Source organism: Lycium ferocissimum, chromosome 7 (assembly GCF_029784015.1).
Source record: "Lycium ferocissimum isolate CSIRO_LF1 chromosome 7, AGI_CSIRO_Lferr_CH_V1, whole genome shotgun sequence".
NCBI lineage: Eukaryota > Viridiplantae > Streptophyta > Magnoliopsida > Solanales > Solanaceae > Lycium > Lycium ferocissimum.
In genome coordinates this window covers 61,480,288-61,501,822 of record NC_081348.1, presented here as the reverse complement: position 1 = coordinate 61,501,822, position 21,535 = coordinate 61,480,288, and the positions used below count along the sequence as shown (strand labels likewise).

At 32.8% G+C, this 21,535-nt stretch overlaps 1 protein-coding gene across 2 annotated transcripts; it reads left to right on the top strand.

The window, feature by feature from the left end:
* Positions 1–6,140: 6,140 nt before the first annotated feature.
* Positions 6,141–12,596, top strand: LOC132065815 (uncharacterized). 2 transcript variants are annotated; one of them, XM_059459366.1, is made up of 5 exons: positions 6,141–6,667; positions 8,311–8,370; positions 8,990–9,100; positions 9,596–10,050; positions 11,933–12,596. In XM_059459366.1, the coding sequence occupies exons 1-5, from the start codon at positions 6,169–6,171 to the stop codon at positions 12,554–12,556; spliced, it is 1,749 nt and encodes a 582-aa protein (XP_059315349.1). In that variant the 5' UTR covers positions 6,141–6,168; the 3' UTR covers positions 12,557–12,596. The 2 variants fall into 2 exon arrangements, with proteins under 2 accessions (XP_059315349.1, XP_059315348.1); XM_059459365.1 differs by having other exon boundaries at positions 8,311–8,499.
* Positions 12,597–21,535: the final 8,939 nt, after the last annotated feature.

Here is a 21,535-nt window from a genome sequence, read left to right as displayed (position 1 = left end):
CTAGAGTTGCGGAATTTTGGTATAAGAATAACAAATCTTTTAAGTTCTTCTATCCAATATTTGTACAAAATTAACAGGATTATCTTCTCCAATAGAATTGATGGAGTGGTCTGTTGGACCCTAAGTGTATAAACTAACCTTTTCCAAATACACACGTTGTGTCAAGTTTTTATGTAATGATAATTTTAGCTTGAGGGTGTGTTTGGTATGACGGAAGATGTTTTCCTATTTTTTCTTATTTAGTCGCACTATTGTTTTGAAAAATATTTTTCTATGGAAAATGTTGTCCTCAAAATAGGAGAAAATGTTTCCTTAAAAATTTGAGGGAAATCTGATCAATCAAACCACACCAACCCATCCCCAACCCCGACCTACTCCCATGCCACCCCTACCCTTGCCTACCCCACCCCCTCGTCTACCTCTACCACTAGAAGTTGCGCTCCGAATTTAAAAACCTCAAAGTGTTTTGCTTTGAATATATACAAATCTTTCTTAAAATATCGTTTTTTAACTTGCGTACCAAACACAAGAAAATGAGTAGCAAAATCACTTATTTTTCGAGAAAATATTTTCATAAAAACCATTTTTCGTGGAATAAAACATTTTTATCATGCCAAACACACCCTTAATATCCAATATATGTCTCCTCACGTATGTAGGTACCATGTAGGATCATAAAGTAGAAGATGAAGAAGATGAAGTGGTCGTGTGTCAATGGTTTATTCTGTGTCTAGGTTTGAAATATTTTTCTCTGTTTTAAATAGCGACATTAAAGGTGGCTTTACCATGTAATTCCATGCCAAACTTGTCTATTTAAAGATGTTTAGGCTAGGCATATACTCGATCCTTGGCGCATCAATTCGAGCACGACCTAGACTAACTCGATTTAGAATACATAAATAGTTCAAATTGACTCGTGAGAAAATCTGTAAAAACAAATGAAACAATTTTTTTGTTTAATTGATTTGTTAGATATAACCAAGATATGAAAAAGATTATTAAAGAATAAAATAAACAAATCAAAAATAATTTTGAATTGTGCAAGTTGAGTTACGACGTACTTATTGATTAGCTCATATTGAGACAACTCATGCTTACTCAGGCAAATTTTGAGTGAGTTATGACAATTTATTAATTTGTCCTTTTGTTATGGTAGCCACTCGCGTCCCTGTCCTTTTTACACTTATCCCTTTTTGTTTAATTGATTATGTATAACTATCTAATTTTTTTTGCTTTCATAATTAAAGGTAAAGAAATTTGCTTGCAGCTGTAGAGTTAATGTCATTCCAATGAGAAGACTAATATTTACTTTCAAAGCAAATAATATTCTCTATCCCAATTTATGTGACTCAGTTACAATTTGGATCGTTAAGGGAGTTTTTTCTTTCATTGTAATTTTTTCTCATGCTTTTTAAATACTTTAAATTGTTAATTATTGTGCCTTATAGTATTTTTATGTAGTCAAAGAATATGTAAATTTTATTTTAGAAAAATTTAGAGGTTTTATATTCAAATTCACGCTAAAAATTGCTCCCTCTCTCCCAATTTACGTGATAGACTTTCTTTTTAATCTGTCACAAAAAGAATGATACATTCCTATATTTAACAATAATTTAACCCTATATTTAACAATAATTTAACTTAAAATTTTCATTTTTACCTTTAATAAAATGATTTACAAATACACAAATATCTACGATTTGTTTTAGATCAAAAGTTTCAAAAGTCTTCCTTTTTTCTCAAACTCCTGTGACTAATCAAAGTATATCGGGTTATTCGCACAATTGCCGGGGGTGGTCTTTGAGTTTTCCCCCTCAAATTGCTGGTCTTTAATTTTTTCCCTTCGGCACTTTAAGTGGCCGAAAATATCCCTGAGATTCTAGGTTCGAACCCCAGCAGAGTATAAAAAAAAATTCGCAAGGCAAAATTTTGTAGCAAATTATGCCTATTCGGGCAAAAGTTAGGCCTTAAGGCCTAATCAGAATCCAAAAAAAAAAAAAAGAAAAAAAAAAAAAAAGCTTTGCCGCAATTCTGCCTTACCTTAAGGTATAACTAAACCACGCCTAAATTTCCGCGAAGCCTTGCTCTAGATTTTTTATTTTTTTTTAATTTTATTGAGCGAGGTTCGAACCCAGAACCTCGGGATATTTTCAGCTACTTTTTTAAGCGAAAGGCAAAAATTAAAGACCAAACAAATTTGAGGGGCAAAAATTAAAGACCAGCGTCTTTGAAGGGCAATTCGCGCAAAAAAATGAAGTATATCACATAAACTAGGACGGACGGAGTGAATAGTTCAACCACCATACTCCAAAGGGAAAATTACATAGGGTACCTACTTAAGACTCTTTATTACATAATATATAGATAGTTTTCCTTATTTACAAAACATAACGATGTATTATGAAACATGACAGGTTTTCATATATTTTTCCTTTTTTATTTTTTGCCAGAAAATATATTTTTTTAAATATTATTATTATTATTATTATTTTTTTGCTCAAAGACTTAAAAAATTAACTCAATTTTTTGTATATGAAAGCTCTATGAAAAATGTATGAAATGTGTATGTGTGAGCGAAATGTTTAATATAATTTTCATACACAAAATTGTGAGCGAAAACTTTAAGCCTTGAATATTGTATGAAAGTTATTACAGTGTTATCGTAGTTGTATTAATTTTCCAGAAACCTAATATGAATTTTATATACAAAAAATACGAATGAAATTAAAATTGAGCGAGATATCATATTTCATACCATTCTCATACATAAAATTTTGAGCGTAATGTTTAAGCCTTGATCGAGATATATATATTTCATACGTTCTTCATACATAAAATTTGATCGAACTTTTTAAGCCTTGAGCAAAATATACACATTTCATACACAAAAATTTGAGCGATTATTTTAAGTCTTGAATTATTTTAAGTCTTGAATGTTGTATCAAAGTTGTATAAAATGTTGTTGTAGTTGTATTAATTTTCAGAAAATCCAACATGAACTTTATACACGAAAATGTGAGCGAAATTTTAAGACTTGAGCGAGATACAAATTTCATCGTTTTCATACACGCAATTTTGAGCGGATTTTTAAGCCTTGAACGAGACATACACATTTCATACATTTTTCATACCGTCTTCATACACTAAATTTTGAGCGAACTTTTTAAGCCTTGAGCGAGATATACACATTTCATACATAAATTTTGAGCGAAAACAATATTTAAAAAAATAAAATTTAAAAATAATTTAAAAAAATATATATATATATATATATGTATATATATTTTAAAAAGCATGTTTTGTATAGGGTTGTAATGTTATATTTTGTAAATATAAAACTATCATCATATTTCATAAATATTTCTCCTTAAAATGTATATATACATAATTATCCCTACTCCAAATCGTGTCACACGGAGCGAGGAGTCCCGAATTTGCTTGCACTGTACTTAAAGAAGTCTTCCAATTGGAATAAATCAACTCTACCAACAAGACAACCCCTTTATCTTTAGGAAAGTTGTTAAGTAGATTTAGGCTTAATGCGTATACGTACTCCTAAACTTGTCCTTTTTTTCCATTTTGGCACCTCAACTAAGCGTTGTTCCTATTGAACCCCTGAACTCGTCCTCAAGTGTGTCTATCAAATCCTCTAAATCTGATTTTTATTAGAAGCAAAAAATAAATTGTGGTAATGAAGGTAAAGGAATATTTTAGACGTGTGGTAAGCTATTCTTTAGGCCATGCATATGTCGGTTTCTGCTGGTTCTGCTCTTTCACTGCCAGCAAATTAAAACTTTTTTACAATTTTTTTTTCCTTCTCAATCTTGCCAGTAAATGAAAGCTAAAAAAATGGCATAATTAAATTAGAGTATATATTAGCATATTGTTACATTGAAGACAGAATACTATGTAAGTCAGATTGTGTTTGATAGACACATTTGAGGACGAATTCGTATGCTCAATAGAACAATCTTAGTTAAGATGCCAAAATAAAAAAAAGGGACAAATTCAGGGGCTGCATATGCATTAAGCCTAGATTTTTTAAAGTAATACTCATGATGTATATGTCTGGCCCCATCCAATAACTTTTGTTAGTCCAGATTTTTTTGCAATATACTAAATTCTATCAGTGAAAAGGAAATGTACTAGAAACAGGAAGTGAGCTACATGAACGCTAGCAAAATGTGAAACACACCTCTACCCTTTAGGCTAGGCATATATTCGATCCTCGGCGCATCAATTCGAGCACGACCTAGACTAAGAGCCCGTTTGGATTGACTTATTTCTATAAGCTGTTTGCAGCTTATAAGCTGAAAAAAATAAGTTGGGATAGTCAACTTATTTTTTTGCTTATAAGTTTTTTTTATAAACCGCTTTAGATAAGCTAAGTCAAATGGGGAACAATTATTTTTTTGAGCTTATTTTTAAGCACAAAATGACTAAATTTAGTAAACAATTTCAAAAAATTGAAAAACAACTATAAGCCAACTTATAAGCCAATCCAAACGGGCTCTAACTCGATTTAGAATACATAAATAGTTCAAATTGACTCGTGAGAAAATTTGTAAAAACAAATGAAACAATTATTTTGTTTAATTGATTTGTTAGGTATAACCAAGATACGAATTTTTTTTTATTAAAAAATAAAATAAACAAATCAAAAATAATTTTGAACTTTGCAAGTTGAGTTACGATGTACTTATTGATTACCTCATATTGAGACAACTCATTCTTACTCAAGCAAGTTTTGAGTGAGTTATGACAATTTATTAATTTGTCCTTTTGTTATGGTAGCCACTAGCGTTCCTGTCCTTTTTACACTTATCCCTTTTTGTTTAATTGATTATGTATAACTATCTAATTTTTTTTCTTTCATAATTAAAGGGAAAAGAAATTTGCTTGCAGCTGTAGTGTTAATGTTATTCCAATGAGAAGACTAATATTTAGTTTTCAAAGAAAATAATATTCTTTATCCCACTTTATGTGACTCAGTTACAATTAGGAGAGTTAAGGGAGTTTTTCCTTTGAGTGTGATTTTTCTCATGCTTTTAAATACTTTAAGTTGTTAATTATTCTGACTTATGGTACCTTCATGTAGTTAATGAATATTAAAATTTTATTTCAAAAAAACTTAAAGATTTTATATTCAAATTCACGCTAAAAACTACTCCCTATGTCCCAATTTATGTGATAGACTTTCCTTTTTAGTCTGTCCTAAAAAGAATAATACATTTTTATATTTAGAAATAATTTAACTTAAAACTTCCATTTTTACCCTTAATAAAATGATTTACAAACACACAAATATCTACGATTTGTTTTAGATCAAAAGTTTCAAAAGTTTTTCTTTTTTCTCAAACTCCGTAACTAGTCAAAGTATATTGGGTCATTCGGACAAATGCCCTTATTCGGGGGTGGTCTTTAATTTTTGCCCCTCAAATTGCTGGTCTTTAATTTTTGCCCTTTGGCACTTTAAGTGGCCGAAAATGTCCCTGAGATTCTAGGTTCATACTCCAGCAGAGTATAAAAAAAATTCGCAAGGCAAAATTTTGTAGCAAATTAGGCCTATTCGGGAAAAAGTTAGGCCTTAAGGCCTATCTTATGTAGAATTCCAGCAGAGTAAAACAAAAAAAAAAAGAAAAAAAAAATGCCTTGCGAAATTTCGCAATATAAGGCAGAATTTTCGCAAAGCCTTGACTTGCAATTTTTTTTTTTTAACTGAGCTGGGGTTCGAACCCAAAACCTCGGGATATTTTCAGCCACTTTTTTAAGCGAAAGGAAAAAATTAAAGACCAGCAATTTGAGGAGAAAAAATTAAAGACCAGCGCCTTTGAAAGGCAATCCGCGCAAAAAAAAAAAGTATATCACGTAAATTGAGACGGAGGGAGTTCTCTAAATAGTTCAACCACCATACTCCAAATCGTGTCACACGGAGCGAGGAATACCGAATTTGCTTGCACTGCACTTAAATCTTATTCTGAGTTTCAACAAGAAGATATTAATATTTAAAGCAAATAATATTCCGACTCTTGCTTGCAGTAGAATTAATATTTTATTCCAAATGACAACACTTATTTATATGTTTAGACCAAATATAGTAATTTATTCATGATTCATCCGAAAGTAGCAGAGTCGGTACGCCATACTACAATATTTTAGTTAGTTATAATGGCAAAAAAAGGCACCAATTCAACAAGTCATCGCGAATCTGCAGCTTACAGAGCAGCGAAAAGGAGCGACCAAAAATCAATCGAAGTTTTACGCAATTTTTGGAGAGAAGAAGCTATGTCGCCGTTGAATAATGGCGGCGACACAATTCTCCATTTTCTCGCTGTTCACGGGAACGCGACTGCGCTAAAATTACTTAGCGAGGAACGGCCATTTAGTAGTGAAGACTTGAGAACTAAAAATAATAATGGAAATACGGCTTTACATGAAGCTGCTAGATTCGGCCAAAAAGAAATTGTGGAAATAATGTTAAATTTGGATAGTGGACTTGTTTCGGAGAGGAATAGTAAGGGAGAGACACCAATTTATGTTGCGGCTATGAATGGAGAAAAAGGAGCATTCACTCCGTTGACTGACAAACTTTTTAGTGATGAGTTTACTATGATTAGGAATGATGGAAGCACCGTACTTCATGCTGCCGTAACTCACGAGTGTTATTGTAAGTCATGATATACTCTCCCGCCTTCATTTGTTTTGAATAGTTACTTATAAAAAATTTATACATGGTGTAGCTAACATATAAAAGATATTTAAGTATAATAACTTCACTTTAATTTTATTACAAACCGTAGCTATAAAGTATTTGTAATTACAATGCGTAGCTATGTTTTACTAGTTTCGCGTGTATCCGAGTGTATTAAAATACACAGTTTCAAAATTTGGCTGACTGATATTTTTGGGCAAACTAGATGTATTTGACTGTAAGTGTTGTTTGACTGATCCATATACATATGTATTTGGCTGACTGTATTTTGACAAAGTAGAGTATTTGACTGAATGTATTGTTCGCTTGATCTATACACTTATGTGTTTGGTTGACAGTATTTTTTGAATTGTGTATTTGAATATACTCAAATACATGCGAAACAGGTAAAACATAGCTACGAATTGTAACTACAAAAACAATAGCTACGGTTGCTTAGAAGCCTAGAAACTATAGTTGTTTATATAAATTACCCAAATTATAACTATTTGAGTTCTAACATATGTACATAGTGTCAAGAGAACAGGTATACGATTGATCGGTCACCTTTACTTATTGTAACATGTAATCTTTTCTATTTTCAAGATCATAAATCTCACTTTTTCTTAAAGATTAGCTACATATATCTTCTTTATACAAATATAATTATAATACTCACTACAACATTATATATGCATGTATAGCTACGAATTCTCGGGTACGAAAATGAATCATTGTATATTATAGAAATTTTCATATTTAGCTACAATGCATATATATTTATAGATACATGTATATGCTCAATGCTGTAGTGTCACTCTTCGACATTCATTTATTGTGAATAGTTACTTATAATTATTTGAATCTAACTTATGTATATATAGAGGATATACAGAGAATTTTTATACTATCGTCATTTTTACCTATTGTAACATGTAATCTTCTTTATTTTCAAGATCACAAATCCTTTTATTTTTTTTTTTTTATGGAGTATTACCAATAGATATCTTTTAAGTGATATGACAATTTATAATACTTTTCCAATATTGTAGAATTTCTCGTATACAATATACGTATAATTAATAGGTTTCCTGTGATATGGCTTTAGCTTGGTGCAATTTTTTTTTTTTTTTTATTTTTTATGTTCCACATTTTCTTGAGTGTACTGATTAGAAAATTTAATATGCTATATTCAGCGTACCTCCGGTTTGAAGAATGGATAAATTACATCCTATCTCATCAATAAAGAAAATTATGTTGAATGTATATATATATATATATATATATATATATATATATATATAATATACATTGATAGGGTAATCAAATGATTCTGTACATAGTCGATGTATTGTTACATGCTATAAGCTTATAACATTGTTACCAAAATTTGCAGGTTACCAGACCACACGCACATGTTACATGATATGACTTATACTGGTAGATTTTTAAGCAACATGATAGTGTAAATTCTTTGCATTGTAGGTGACAAAAGTGAAACAGTATTAACAAAAAGAACTGGATCGTAATTTTGAATTGATAGAGTCTTGACTAAATTGTGACAATCAAAGTTATAGAATATGACAATTGGCTTTTTTTTGGCATGAAACGAGAAACAGACTTTGCATTACATTTGCTGAAAATATATCCAGAATTAGCCAGGAAACGTGACGGAGAGGGTATGACAGCATTAAATATATTGGCCACAAAGCATTTGTCTTTTAGGAGTGGATCCATCTATACAGTCGGACAAATTGGCACTACCTCTTTTCTTCCTATGCAGGCCCTTGAAATCTTTATGTATTTCTGTAAGTACTTTTCAAAATTATTAAAAAAGTATTATAATATATATCTTTGTTAAAAATAAAATACTTCACAAAAGTCTTAAATAGTAGTTTTAGCTTTACTAGTCTGTTTGGCCCAGATTTCGAGATTTCAGGAGCTTTTTTTTTCTTAAAAGAAATAATTATTTTAGATAGTTGAGGTGTTTGGCCAAAATTTTAGAAAAATAAAATAAAATAGGAGTAAGTGTTTTTTAAGTAGTAGCATAAGTATTTTTTTTAAAAAAAAATAGTTTTTCTCCGGAGACACTTTTTATAAGCTTGGCCAAGAATAACAATGGCCAAAGTGTTTTTTAAATTAATTAGTCAAACACATTTCCGTTACTAGATCTCTAAAAGTACTTTTTTCTAAAAACACTTAAAAACATTTTTCAAATAAACATATTTTGGAAGTTTTTAAACTGGGCCATTAACCGAAAAAACATGTAACTTGTTTCTCTTCTTGAGAATGGAACAGGCATACCAGCAGAGTATGAAGAGTCCAAACCTAACAACAACTTGGAGGATCCAGAGACTACTACAGATGTCCTCGTTAAAAAAAGGTCTTCATTTGTTAACTTCCTACTAGGTATGGAATCTCAGTGTAAACAATATAGACACATGTTAATTACTATAATATATCCATATTATTGTTCATTAGGGCTTGTTTTGGTTGGTTGAATTAGGAGAGCAATTTCTGTATAAAATTCAGCGCAACTATTACTTAGGAGTACTTGTTTAGTCGTCAATTTACTTTTCCTCATAATGACTATATTTCGCATACATAAATTTTGCGAAAATCTATATATTATTTCATGCACAATCGAATGTGAAATACGAATACACATATTAGTAATACATGATTACACAACTAATATGACAAAAAATGTCCTTGTATTAAAGAAAAACAAGGGTTCAGCAAAAAGTAAACACACATGATTTTTACTAGACATCTAATAAAAAATAATTCTTGAATTATAGTTTTTGTATCACTAATTCCTGCATAATAATACATGCATTGTGATCCCCATTTGTACCTATGTCCTCTTTTGACTCTCATTTTTTTCACCTCTTGCTTATCTAGATAATTTTACATGGTTGGGAGTAATTGATGATGAAAAGCAAAAGCATATTCTTGCACTAACATTAGCAAAAAGATTGATCAGGGCAGAAGATTGGAGCTTCAATGCCAATTGTGTGAAAAATCCACTGATAGAGGCAACAAAACTTGGTATAAATGAGTTAGTCGTGGAAATAATACAAAATTACCCTCAAACGGTAGAAACCGTAGATGAAGACGGAAATAATATACTGCATATTGCAGTAGAGCGGAAAAACAGGTTGCTATTTGATCTCTTTCTGAAAGAAGCATCTCACAAAGATAGATTGCTTACTGATACCAATCTACAAGGAAAGACCATAATGCATTTTGCAACAAATGTCGGATCCCCATTCAACTTTTCTACAGGGGAACCAGCTGAAAAAATAATGGGTTACAAAACATTGATACTCATGGCATGGGGTGTTCTCTGGTTTAAGGTATTTTCTTTTGCTCTTATTATACTATACTAGTACTAATTTAGGTCCGCGCTTTATCATATATTAATAAGTACGAGCATTTAAAATATCACAATATATTATTAAGAATATAGTTAAGTTTTTCTCTAAAAATTAAAGAAAAAAGTGTAAATATCTATCGGGTAATGCCAACTTCCTGCCTATGGCAAAGCCCGCGAGGAGGCTGGGGCGGCCCAGATAGGAGGCATGATCGAACATGACGCTTGCTTGGTGGGCTTAGTTAAGAAATAAAGTTGTGCCCTTACTATCAGCTTTAGGTTTTGGCATGATTCTAAGCGCTTGATCCTCACAAGCGGTATCAAAGCCAAAGACATGGGTTTGATTTCCAAGAGAAACATGTTGCATGAGGCAGGTGTTAGGAAGGTTGATCTTAACAATTTCTAAAAATGATGAGCATTGATTCTATTTAGTTAAACTTATTAAATATATAGTTGAGGTTTTCTATAAAAATTAAAGAAAAAAGTGTAAATTTTTGTTGGGTAACGCCAACGTCCTGCCTATGACAATGCCCGCGAAGAGGCTAGGGCGGCCCGGATCGGAGGCATGATCGAACATGACACTTGCTTGGTGGGTTTAGTTAAGAACTAAAGTTGTGCCCTTGCTATCCGCTATAGTTTTTGGCATGATGCTAAGCGCTTGATCCTCACAATTGGTATCAAAGCCAAAGTCATGGGTTTGATTTCCAAGAGAAACATGTTGCATGAGGCAGGTGTTAGGAAGGTTGATCTTCACAATTTCTAAAAATGATGAGCATTCATCCTATTTAGTTAAACTTAATGAAAATATGGTTGAGTTTTTCTATAAAAATTAAAGAAAAAAGTGTAAATTTTTGTTGGTAACGCCATCGTCCTACCTATGACAAAGTCCGTGAGGAGGTTGGCATGGCCCGGATGGATAACAATGCTTTCATCTCCTACCACTTTATTTTAGACTCTATCGATTACTGACTATACGGACAAGGCAAGTCAAAGATCGAACGGGATGGCACTTATTGCTCGATCCGATCCGGAACCTATTGGGATCTTAGTTCGAAGAGATGGTCTTGGGACCCCTTTGAATCATAGGAATGGCAAAATCAGTAGATACCGGGCTTGGAACATCCAAAAAGAAGAATGCGAGAAGTTAATATTCTCCAGATTCGACTATAAACCAGGTAGTGAGGATGAAAAAAAGCATCAAACATGGCGCTTGTTTGGTGGTCTTAGTTAAGAAATAAAGTTGCACCATTAGCGCCTATAGTTTTTGATCCTCACAAGTGATATCAAAGCCAAAGTCATGAGTTTGATTTCCGAGAGAAACATGTTGCATGAGGCAGGTGTTAGGAAGATTGATCTCAACAATTTCTAAAAATGATGAGCATTGATATCTAGTTAAATGGATAAAATTTCTTCTGTCTCTCTAGTAGAAATAATTGCTTTGTCATGAAACCACAAACTCATGATTACGTGTGCCTTTGTTGTTTAATTGCGATCGAACGGAATATTTCAATTGTGACTTGTGTACGAAGGCAGTTAATCAAATAAAATCTCATTGTCCATAGTCGTCCATTGCCCTTTATATCAGCTGGCATAGCATAAAAAAGACTGCATATATCCTCTAATAATTGCATATAGCTTCTTACGCTTAAAAAAACAAAACTCATGTAGATGAACATAATAAGAACTTGTTGTATATATTCATCTTCATATAACAAAAAACAAAAATATTGTATATATGACGAACATTCTTATCTATTCTAATAGCATACCACCTTAATGTTTTTGAAATAGTTGCATGACCGTTTTAGTTGTTTCTCAAATTATACCTTTGCCACTTATAATGAATACAATTTTTTTTTTTGAAGCGTGTAAAACATTGTGTTCATCCACGTTTATGGACGGTGAAAGACAATGATGGCAAGACTGCAAATGAGTTATTCGATAAAAAACACTCAGAGGTATGTAAAGAAGCACAGAGATATATCAAAGATTTAGCAGGTGCAGCTCTCATTCTATCTACTCTTCTTTGCACGATCAATTTTGCTGCGGTTTTTACAGTCCCTGGAGGTTTCAATGAGAAAACTGGAATACCTATTCTCCTCTATAGAGAACATTCAGATCTATGGATGTTGATGTTTTTCTTAGGTGCAGCTCTTTATGATTCAGTATTCACTATGGGAACTTTGGTTTCAATACTTCTCTCCAAGTTTGACTCAGATGATTTTTATATTTGTCTGCCGGTAAAGTTTTGCATCGTCATAATTTCTGTGTATTACGCCACAGCATTCACAGTTCTGGGATGCGTTCAAGCCCTTAATGTTGAGAATATATTCAAGAACAAAGATGTCTGGTGGCTAATTTTTCTTCTATTATTTCTTGGATGGTATATGACTTTAATAGTCCTAGACGTATGTTATTTCGTCTTTGATTATGTGTACTATTTCATTCGTTATTCGGTTCTTTATAAAAGAAACAAACATGTATTGTGAGTTACCATATTTTATGTTTTATAATATGATATTTCAGTTAGACTACCTATATTGTGCTATGAGATATTTAAGGGATTTTTTTTCATGTAAAAGGGACATAGGAAGTAGTTTGCAAGGTTTTTTATAATTTGCATTTATTGTTTCTTTACTTATTTATTTTTGTAAAGAGAAAGCATAACAGGTTTTTTTGCTCCTAGTCCCATAGCTATGTTTCAATAGGAGGATGGTGGAAAAAAAAAACTGTAATTCCATCTTAAAAGCTCAACCTTAGAAACTATGCATCATATTGTTAATTTTTAGATAAATGATTATTATAATAATGGTTAGATACTAATCAGCCTAATCAAAATAGTTACTTATTTTGTTTGCCATAAATATAAAATGAATATTAGCAAATTATTAACCTCAAGTTATCACCAACACCAGTGATATTTTTCTGGTTTTATGCTCCAACTCGTTCCAATCAACTATGAACCCAACCAAACTTAATCATAACGTACATTCAATAAAACTCATATCAACTTTAACATTCAAACATAATTTAAAACCAAAAATTCATATATAAACACATGTAAAGTATCAATTTCATAACAAGAATATAGCCAGTTGGAGGATTAAACTTTCCCCTTCTTTAGAAATTCAATTACAAAATTAAAACGTAAAATACCTGTCCAATAGAAAATATAGAGATATTGTGCTTGTGTGACCTCCCCAACGAACCAAATAGCTTTCTCACCCAAGTGGTTCTTCGAAACAATCTTTCTTGAGGCAATTTCATTGGAACGCAACCTCCTCACCTGTCTATCCATTATGGTAATCGGTTCCTCCTCGTATGGCAAATTCTCGCTTAGTTGTGCAGTCTGAATCAAAATAATATGAGATGGATCCAACACTTTTCCAACATGATAAGATTTAACTGATATATGTGTAATTAATTTTAAGTTTTTAGTGTATTTTAACTTGTTATAGCAAGTTATTTATTTTATTTTCCAAATTACCAAATTAGGCTTACTGTAGAGAGCTACTGGTTCATGTGTTATCCAGACTGTGCTCAAAACAACAAATGACGTTAGTAAAAGAAGGTTCAAACACTGAAACAATATCTCAATAAACGAGAAAAGAAAATGACGAAAACAGTAAGCCAGAAACTGGAAACGATAAAAATATTCAGAAATTAAATATCCGAGTACAACTAATTCATCATAGTGTGGCCTTAAGGAATTTAATCTCCTCAAGTACTCGAGGTTAAGGATTACTTCCTCCCGGGATAAAACGAATAAACCTATCAAAGATGTAGTGGTACCTCAAACGCCTTTGACTTCACGCGAACTCAAAAATGGAAATGAATCACACAAGACATCGACTCAGTTTTGTTTTGTAGGAAACATGCAGAATGCTAGAATGCAGATTTTATTTTTGAAAATTTCAGTAGTTGAAAAATGAGGCATTGCCTCTGTATTTATAGCCTGTGAAATTCCTTTTCTGAACATGCATGGTGTCTGTTCGGAAAGGCCATGCCTTTTTCCGAAAATAAGAAATATTTTTGTTAGGGAAAATATTCCGCAAAATTAAAAAAATAACTCCGAATCCGAAGCCGAGCCGAGCGACGACGACGACGCGAGGGGAATCCCTCTTCTCAACTCTTTAAGAGCTAGACAAAGTGCTTCTATATATAAGTACACAAATGTTACTTTCTAACACCAATGTGGGAGAAAGAGCACTTAGAAAAGTTACTTCTCCATGAAATTTTCCCTTGGATTAGTTACTTCTCCAAATTTTAATTTTGCCTCCATTTTCTTTTCCCTCCATTTCTCATTCACACCCACTTAGCTAGCTTATTCATTAGCTAGCTTCAACAATCCCCCACATGAATGGGGAATGGCTATATGACGAAAAATATGCATGTATGAAAAACTGTGTGATCCGTAAGCAAGGATTAATTGCATCTGGATAAGTAGGTTTCCCTTTGAACTTTCCGTAATGAACATATGTCGGATATACTCGGTCAATCAGTAGATTTGATATCTTTGAATCGTCGAACTTTGGTGTATACCTTGTTACACCCCGCACTTTCAGAGCATGAGCATATCACGTACTTCACCATTGTAATGGAGCATTGGAGACGTCCATGAAGTTTGGAAGGTACAAGTCATGGGAAGTACGTGACAATAGAATAAAAGATGAATTACGATTTCGTAAGTCGTAATTTGAAGGACAACCTTGAAACACGAGAACATGACCATTACCAAGTATAATAAATGATAAATAGCATGTAAGGGGAGTTTTGGAAGATTTTGGGACCAAGCAAATCAAAGAAAATAAGTTTGTCGAAAATTTGAAAGAAAAAAAAAAAAGTTGGCAGAATTAAGGACAAAATTTTGGGTCAATTTTGGAGGGGTATATCTCCAGGTATATGAGGAGTTTTAAGGTGTTTAAAAGCCTAAAATGAAGTTCGTCGAGTCTAGTTTCCAACGCAATAAACCGCTCGTCGATAGGACATCGAAATAGAGAATTATGGACGTTACAAGTTCAAACGTGATAGATATTTATAAAACAATATTTTTATATAGAATGGGACACCGACTTGCTACAAAGATTTCTACAAAGGACTAACCGACCCGACTTTACCCACCTATAAAAGGGTCAAAACCCCCTTTTTTCATCAAAAATCAGATGAAAAATCTCAGCAAACATATAGGGGTATTTATGTCATAAAAAGGTGAGAGAATTGAGTGATTTTAGCTAATCGAGGTTCGGATAGCGCATAATCGCAATTATAGTATCGTTTGGCGGTGGATCTTGACGTGGATTCAAGTAAATATTGAAGATATTGCTGCTCTAGAAAGAATAAGGTATGAATCTCTCCTTATTAATATTAATTTCAGTTTATTTACGGAGATAAAGTTATTAAATAGTCATATAACAAGTTGGTTAGTTAAGAAACTTAGAAAACATCGTGTGAGATATTTGATGGAGCCTATTAGTGTTGATAATGTTGTGGTGATGTTGGTATTGTTGTTGTTGTTGTTGTTATTGGTTGTTGGATTGTGATTTCGGGCTAGGCATATAAACAGGGGAGAAATAGCCCGAATTTGTAAGATCCTGAGAAAATGGATTTAAATTAAGGGTTTAATACGAGCGTATGATGATGAGCCTAACAATAATATGAATGGTCGTGTATGTAGATTATGAGGCTACGAATGATCTTAAGTAAATTGCAAGACAGGAAGTAAGTTGGAAAGTCAAAAAGCAAGATTTCAGGTATGTTAAGTTTATTCTTCTTTCTTTCAGAATTATGGATGTTGATGTTTTTCTTAGGTTCAGCTCTTTATGATTCAGTATTCACCATAGGAACTTTGGTTTCGGTACTTCTCTCCAAGTTTGACTCAGATGATTTTTATATTTGTCTGCCGGTAAAGTTTTGCACCGTCATAATTTCTGTGTATTACGCCACAGCATTCACAGTTCTGGGATGCGTTCAAGCCCTTAATGTTGAGAATCTATTCAAGAACAAAGATGTCTGGTGGCTAATTTTTCTTCTATTATGTCTTGGATGGTATATGACTTCAATAGTCCTAGACGTATGTTATTTCGTCTTTGATTATGTGTACTATTTCATTCGTTATTCGGTTCTTTATAAAAGAAACAAACATGTATTGTGAGTTACAATATTTTATGTTTTATAATATGATATTTCAGTTAGACTACCTATATTGTGCTATGAAATATTTAAGGGATTTTTTTTTTCACGTAAAAGGGACATAGGAAGTAGTTTGCAAGGTTTTTTATAATTTGCATTTATTGCTTCTTTACTTATTTATTTTTATAAAGAGAAAGCACAACAGGTTTTTTTGCTACTAGTCGCATAGCTATGTTTCAATAGGAGGATGGTGAGGAAAAAAAACCTGTAATTCCATCTTAAAAGCTCAACCTTAGAAACTATGCATCATATTGTTAATTTTTAGATAAGTGATTATTATAATAATAGTTAGATACTAATCAGCCTAATCAAAATAGTTGCTTATTTTGTTTGCCATAAATATAAAAAAAATATTAGCAAATTATTAACCTCAAGTTATCACCAACACCAGTAATATTTTTCTGGTTTTATGCTCCAACGTGTTCCAATCAACTATGAACCCAACCAAACTTAATCATAACGTACATTCAATAAAACTCATATCAACTTTAACATTCAAACATAATTTAAAATAAAAAATTCATATATAAACACATGTAAAGTATCAATTTCATAACCAAGTAACACAAAACAAGAATATAGCCAGTTGGAGGATTACACTTTCCCCTTCTTTAGAAATTCAATTACAAAATTAAAACGTAAAATACATGTCGAATAGAAAATATAGAGATATTGTGCTTGTGTGAGCTCCCCAACCAACCAAATAGCTTCCTCACCCAAGTGGTTCTTCCAAACAAAATCTTTCTTGAGGCAATTTCATTGGAACGCAACCTCCTCACCTGTCTATCCATTATGGTAATCGATTCCTCCTCGTATGGCAAACTCTTGTTTAGTTGTACAGTCTGAATCAAAATAATATGAGATGGATCCAATACTTTTCCAACATGATAAGATTTAACTTATATATCTGTAATTAATTTTTAAGTTTTTAGTGCATTTTAACTTGTTATAGCAAGTTATTTACTTTATTTTCTAAATTACAAAATTAGGCTTACTATAAAGAGCTACTGGTTCATGTAAGTCATCTTACCTTGATTGTGCAAAAAAGTTATTGTCACGACCCAACCGCTGGGTCGTGACGAGTGCCTGACCACTACTGACCAAGCACCCCTACTCTTGTACCTGAACATTCACTGGCTAAGCAGAGGGCCCTTAAGACTCACAACTGAAGCATACTAACTCATATCATCTGTGCATGCAATCATACATATATACATATACATGTACTGTACAACAAAAGCATGGAAGCCGACAAGGCTACATCGTCTAATCGTGCCCGTACACATCCGTCTACCGACACCGGTGCGACCTGACCTGAACATCAACTGTAGAAAAGACGGGACAGGACCCCGTCGTGCCCATATATGCACAACCATCACAAAGGTCATACCCAAAAGTGGAATGCCGCTCCACTTCTGTCACAAAGACGGGACAGGACCCCGTCGTGCCCATATACGCACAAACATCACAAAGGTCATACCCAAAAGTGGAATGCCGCTCCATCCCCAAATCTGGTGCGGCGTGACCGTTATACACGATTGATGCACAAAAATTAAACTCGACACAATAATTTCCCAACATACATGTGTCTTACATAAATCAAGTTTGCCTATCAAGAAAAAAATTCTCTAAAATTCTCTGCTAGCAAAGTGAACACCTCTTTCTCCCCACTAGCAGCTGAAACTGATTCTGCTACTTTCAAATGTTAGTGATTAAATTTAATTTTCCTTAAAGAAGTCTTCCAATTGGAATCAACTCTACCACAAGTCAATCTCTTTATGTTTAAGAAAGTTGTTATTATGTTTTCTTTTTAAGTAATGGTCATGATCATGATCTCTATGTTTGGCCCCATCCAATCACTTTTGTTAGTCTAGATTTTTGGCACTATGCTGGATTCTATCTGGGGAAAAAAAAAATGGACTAAAAAACAATAAAAATGTGCTAAGCTTAAGATCATTCTTGAGAAAATTCTAAACTTTAGTTATGGTATTTTTCGGAAGGCATATCTTGAGAGCTATCATTTTCTGTAATTAGAAAATGTTAGTACTTGGCTGTCTATTCATAAAGCATATGTACATCCTGATTATTGTATAAAATAAAGCATTAGTGTTGGTAATTTAATCACCTGTATTTAAGTGTTTATTAGCAAAATTGTTTAAGTTTATATGCTTCGCGTGAAAGCTTAGGAATTGCATCTGGAATTAATCAGAAGGATACTTAAGTTTATTTGTCAAAAGTAGGTTTACTAGTGTCACACCCCACCGAGGGGCATGACGGACACCGGCCCGTAGGTCGGATACCACCTGGCGTAACATATACCATGAATACCATATAATATAACTCGAAGGACACACATACGAAAAGGCCCAAATGCGAAGTATGCAATAATCCAATATATATATATATGTGCATGTATATATATATATATATATATAGATGCGTAACATATACCATGAATACCATATAATATAACTCGAAGGACATACGAGAAAATCAAATGCGTAAGTATGCAATAATCCAATATATATATATATATATATATATATATATATATATATATATATATATATATATATATATATATATATATATATATATATATATATATATATATATATATGTATACATATATATATATATATATATATATATATATATATATATATGTGCATGTATATATATATATATATATATATATATATATATATATATATATATGCACATATATATATATATATATAGATATATATATATATATACATACATACATATATATATATATATATATATATATATATATATATATATATATATATATATATATATATATATATATATATAAGCGAGCCGACAAGGCAGCTACATCATCATGAATGTCATAAAGCCGGCAAGGCTATAAAGAGAATATCAAAACCCAAAACAAGGCCGACAAGGCCATACACAACATCTATATACCCCACTGTGTCTATAAGCCTCTAAGAGCACATATACATGACATATTGGACGGGACATGGACCTGTCATATCCAAAAGTAACATATGCATAACATGTGAACATAGCATATATCAAAATAAGCAAGTCCGGAGGAATGGCACTTCATTTGACGGCGTTGAGCTGTCAATCCTACTGAAGAGGTCCTCCGCTTTGTCTGTCAGGACCTGCAGCACGAAATGCAGTGTCCCGTGCAATGGGACGTCAGTACGGATAAAAGTACTGAGTATGTAAGGCAGGAAAGTAATGACATCAGTAAAATATAGATGTAAACATGGGAGAATAGTGATAACTGGTAACCTGTGACATCTGAGACCGGACAATATGCCATGCATGAGAAAATCATTTTTCATACGCAAGTAAATATACATAAAAGTAAATATATATATATATATGTGTGTGTGTGTGTGTGTGTGTGTGTGTGTGTGTGTGTGTGTGTATAACGTACCCGGCCCTAGTGGGACTCGGTGTGAAGAGTACCCGGCCCTTTCGGGACTCGGTGTGAAACGTACCCGGCCTTTTCAGGACTCGGTGTGTATATCATCATCCTCCCCGCGTCCGGGAAAACATCATCATATCATAACTTACCCGGCCCTAATGGGACTCGGTGTGAATACCCAACTGATTAGTGGTTGCACATCTACGTGTCGTGCCCAGCAAACTATAGCGCGGCTCAATGTGAGTAAAGTAGTGCATACATATATATTATAGGACACATATCGAGGCCAAGGAATAACTCAAATGATAATACTCACATTAACATCATAAGGATCTTTCATAAAGTATACGGACGGTTCAATAGGAGTTAATGAACGACTTAGCAAGGAATGTTTACTTAATTTCGTAAAATATCGGAAATTTCGTAAAAAATAGGGATTTTCGGAAAAATATGCATCTTCCATAAAATATATGTACTTATCATAAAATACGTATTTTCATAAAATTGATATATTTCGTAAAATGTAGGGAATCCGGAATAGAGTCGAATGGATTAATAATGCACGCTAGGGGTTCTATTGATTCGTTCCAAGGAAAACGATAGCAAAAACCTTACATACCTTATTTTGTCAAGCCGCCACTCAAAAGAATCCTTTATTCTGATGCTTGCCCTTCACCCGAACCTATATTGAAAAATATATCCTTAATCATATTTCCATCATGTTCATACATCAACTTAGATAAGTTGTATATCGAAGAATAATTCGGGTTACGAGAATTCGGGCAGCATTTTCCCTATATCATCTACTTCCTCCAATCCTCAAAACAACTCCCAAAACCACAATAAAACACCATTATTATCTTCATAACAAGATTATGCTCAAAACATGCTAATAATTATAGCTCAAGTTAATTTACAACTCAAAATATCATCAAATGCATATTTCAACTCTTCCTCCAATTTCTTCTCCTCAAATCTTAACATAATTCCCAAACAAATTCACAAACATCAAACTAAGATGAAATCTTACCTCAAAATTCAAGAACACTTCAATTCCATGGTTACTCCACCCTAACAATACTCACCCAAACATCTTCAAGAAGAGAAGACAAGGATAGACCTTACTTGGAAACCCTAACCACTTTAATCTTCACTTTGATATTTGATTTAGGCTTGAAAATATGTTTGAATATGTTTTGGAGAGGTTTCTAGAGCTCTTTAGGACTTGGAAGTGTGTTTAAAATGATTGAAATGAAGATGGGTCATCATACTTAAATTCTAGAAATTTCCACCGACATTGACTTATATGGTTCGTATAATATTATATGGTTCGTATAAGTTGGTCGTATAAAAATACGGTTCGTATAACTCGGTCGTATAATATTATACGGGCTTTATAATTGGCCTCGTGTCTCAGATTTGCAATCTGTCAGTTGCATTGGAAAGGAGACTTCCTGAACTTCAATTTACATAGGTTATGGGTTCCGTAACTCCTCATATTCTAGGAGATATATCTCTCTCAAGTTGGACCAAAAATTTTGTCCAAAATCCTGCCAAGTTTTTCCAAAAGTTTAACAAACTTATTTCCTTCATTTCACTTGTTCCCGAAACCTTTAGACACTTTCTTAACACTTATTAAAAGTATTCCTTAACCTTATAAGGGTTCCATGACCTCTCCGAGTTCACGTTAGTTTACTTACGATGCGAACGACATGAAATTTTTCGAGATGTAACATCCTCTCCCCCCCCCCCCCCCCCCCTAAAAACATTCGTCCTTGAATGTTAAACTCTCAGAGATTTTATAGAAATTTCAACAGAGCTTCCTTTTTAACTATAGTAGTACCAACCT

What these genes read in the sequence shown, in the direction of transcription:
- LOC132065815 (XM_059459365.1), top strand. Translation starts at nt 6,169, where the DNA reads ATGGCAAAAAAAGGCACCAATTCAACAAGTCATCGCGAATCTGCAGCT. An exon ending in CGTAACTCACGAGTGTTATT is followed by an intron (nt 6,668 to 8,310) that starts GTAAGTCATGAT and finishes AACGAGAAACAG; the next exon opens with ACTTTGCATTACATTTGCTG. An exon ending in TGAAATCTTTATGTATTTCT is followed by an intron (nt 8,500 to 8,989) that starts GTAAGTACTTTT and finishes AGAATGGAACAG; the next exon opens with GCATACCAGCAGAGTATGAA.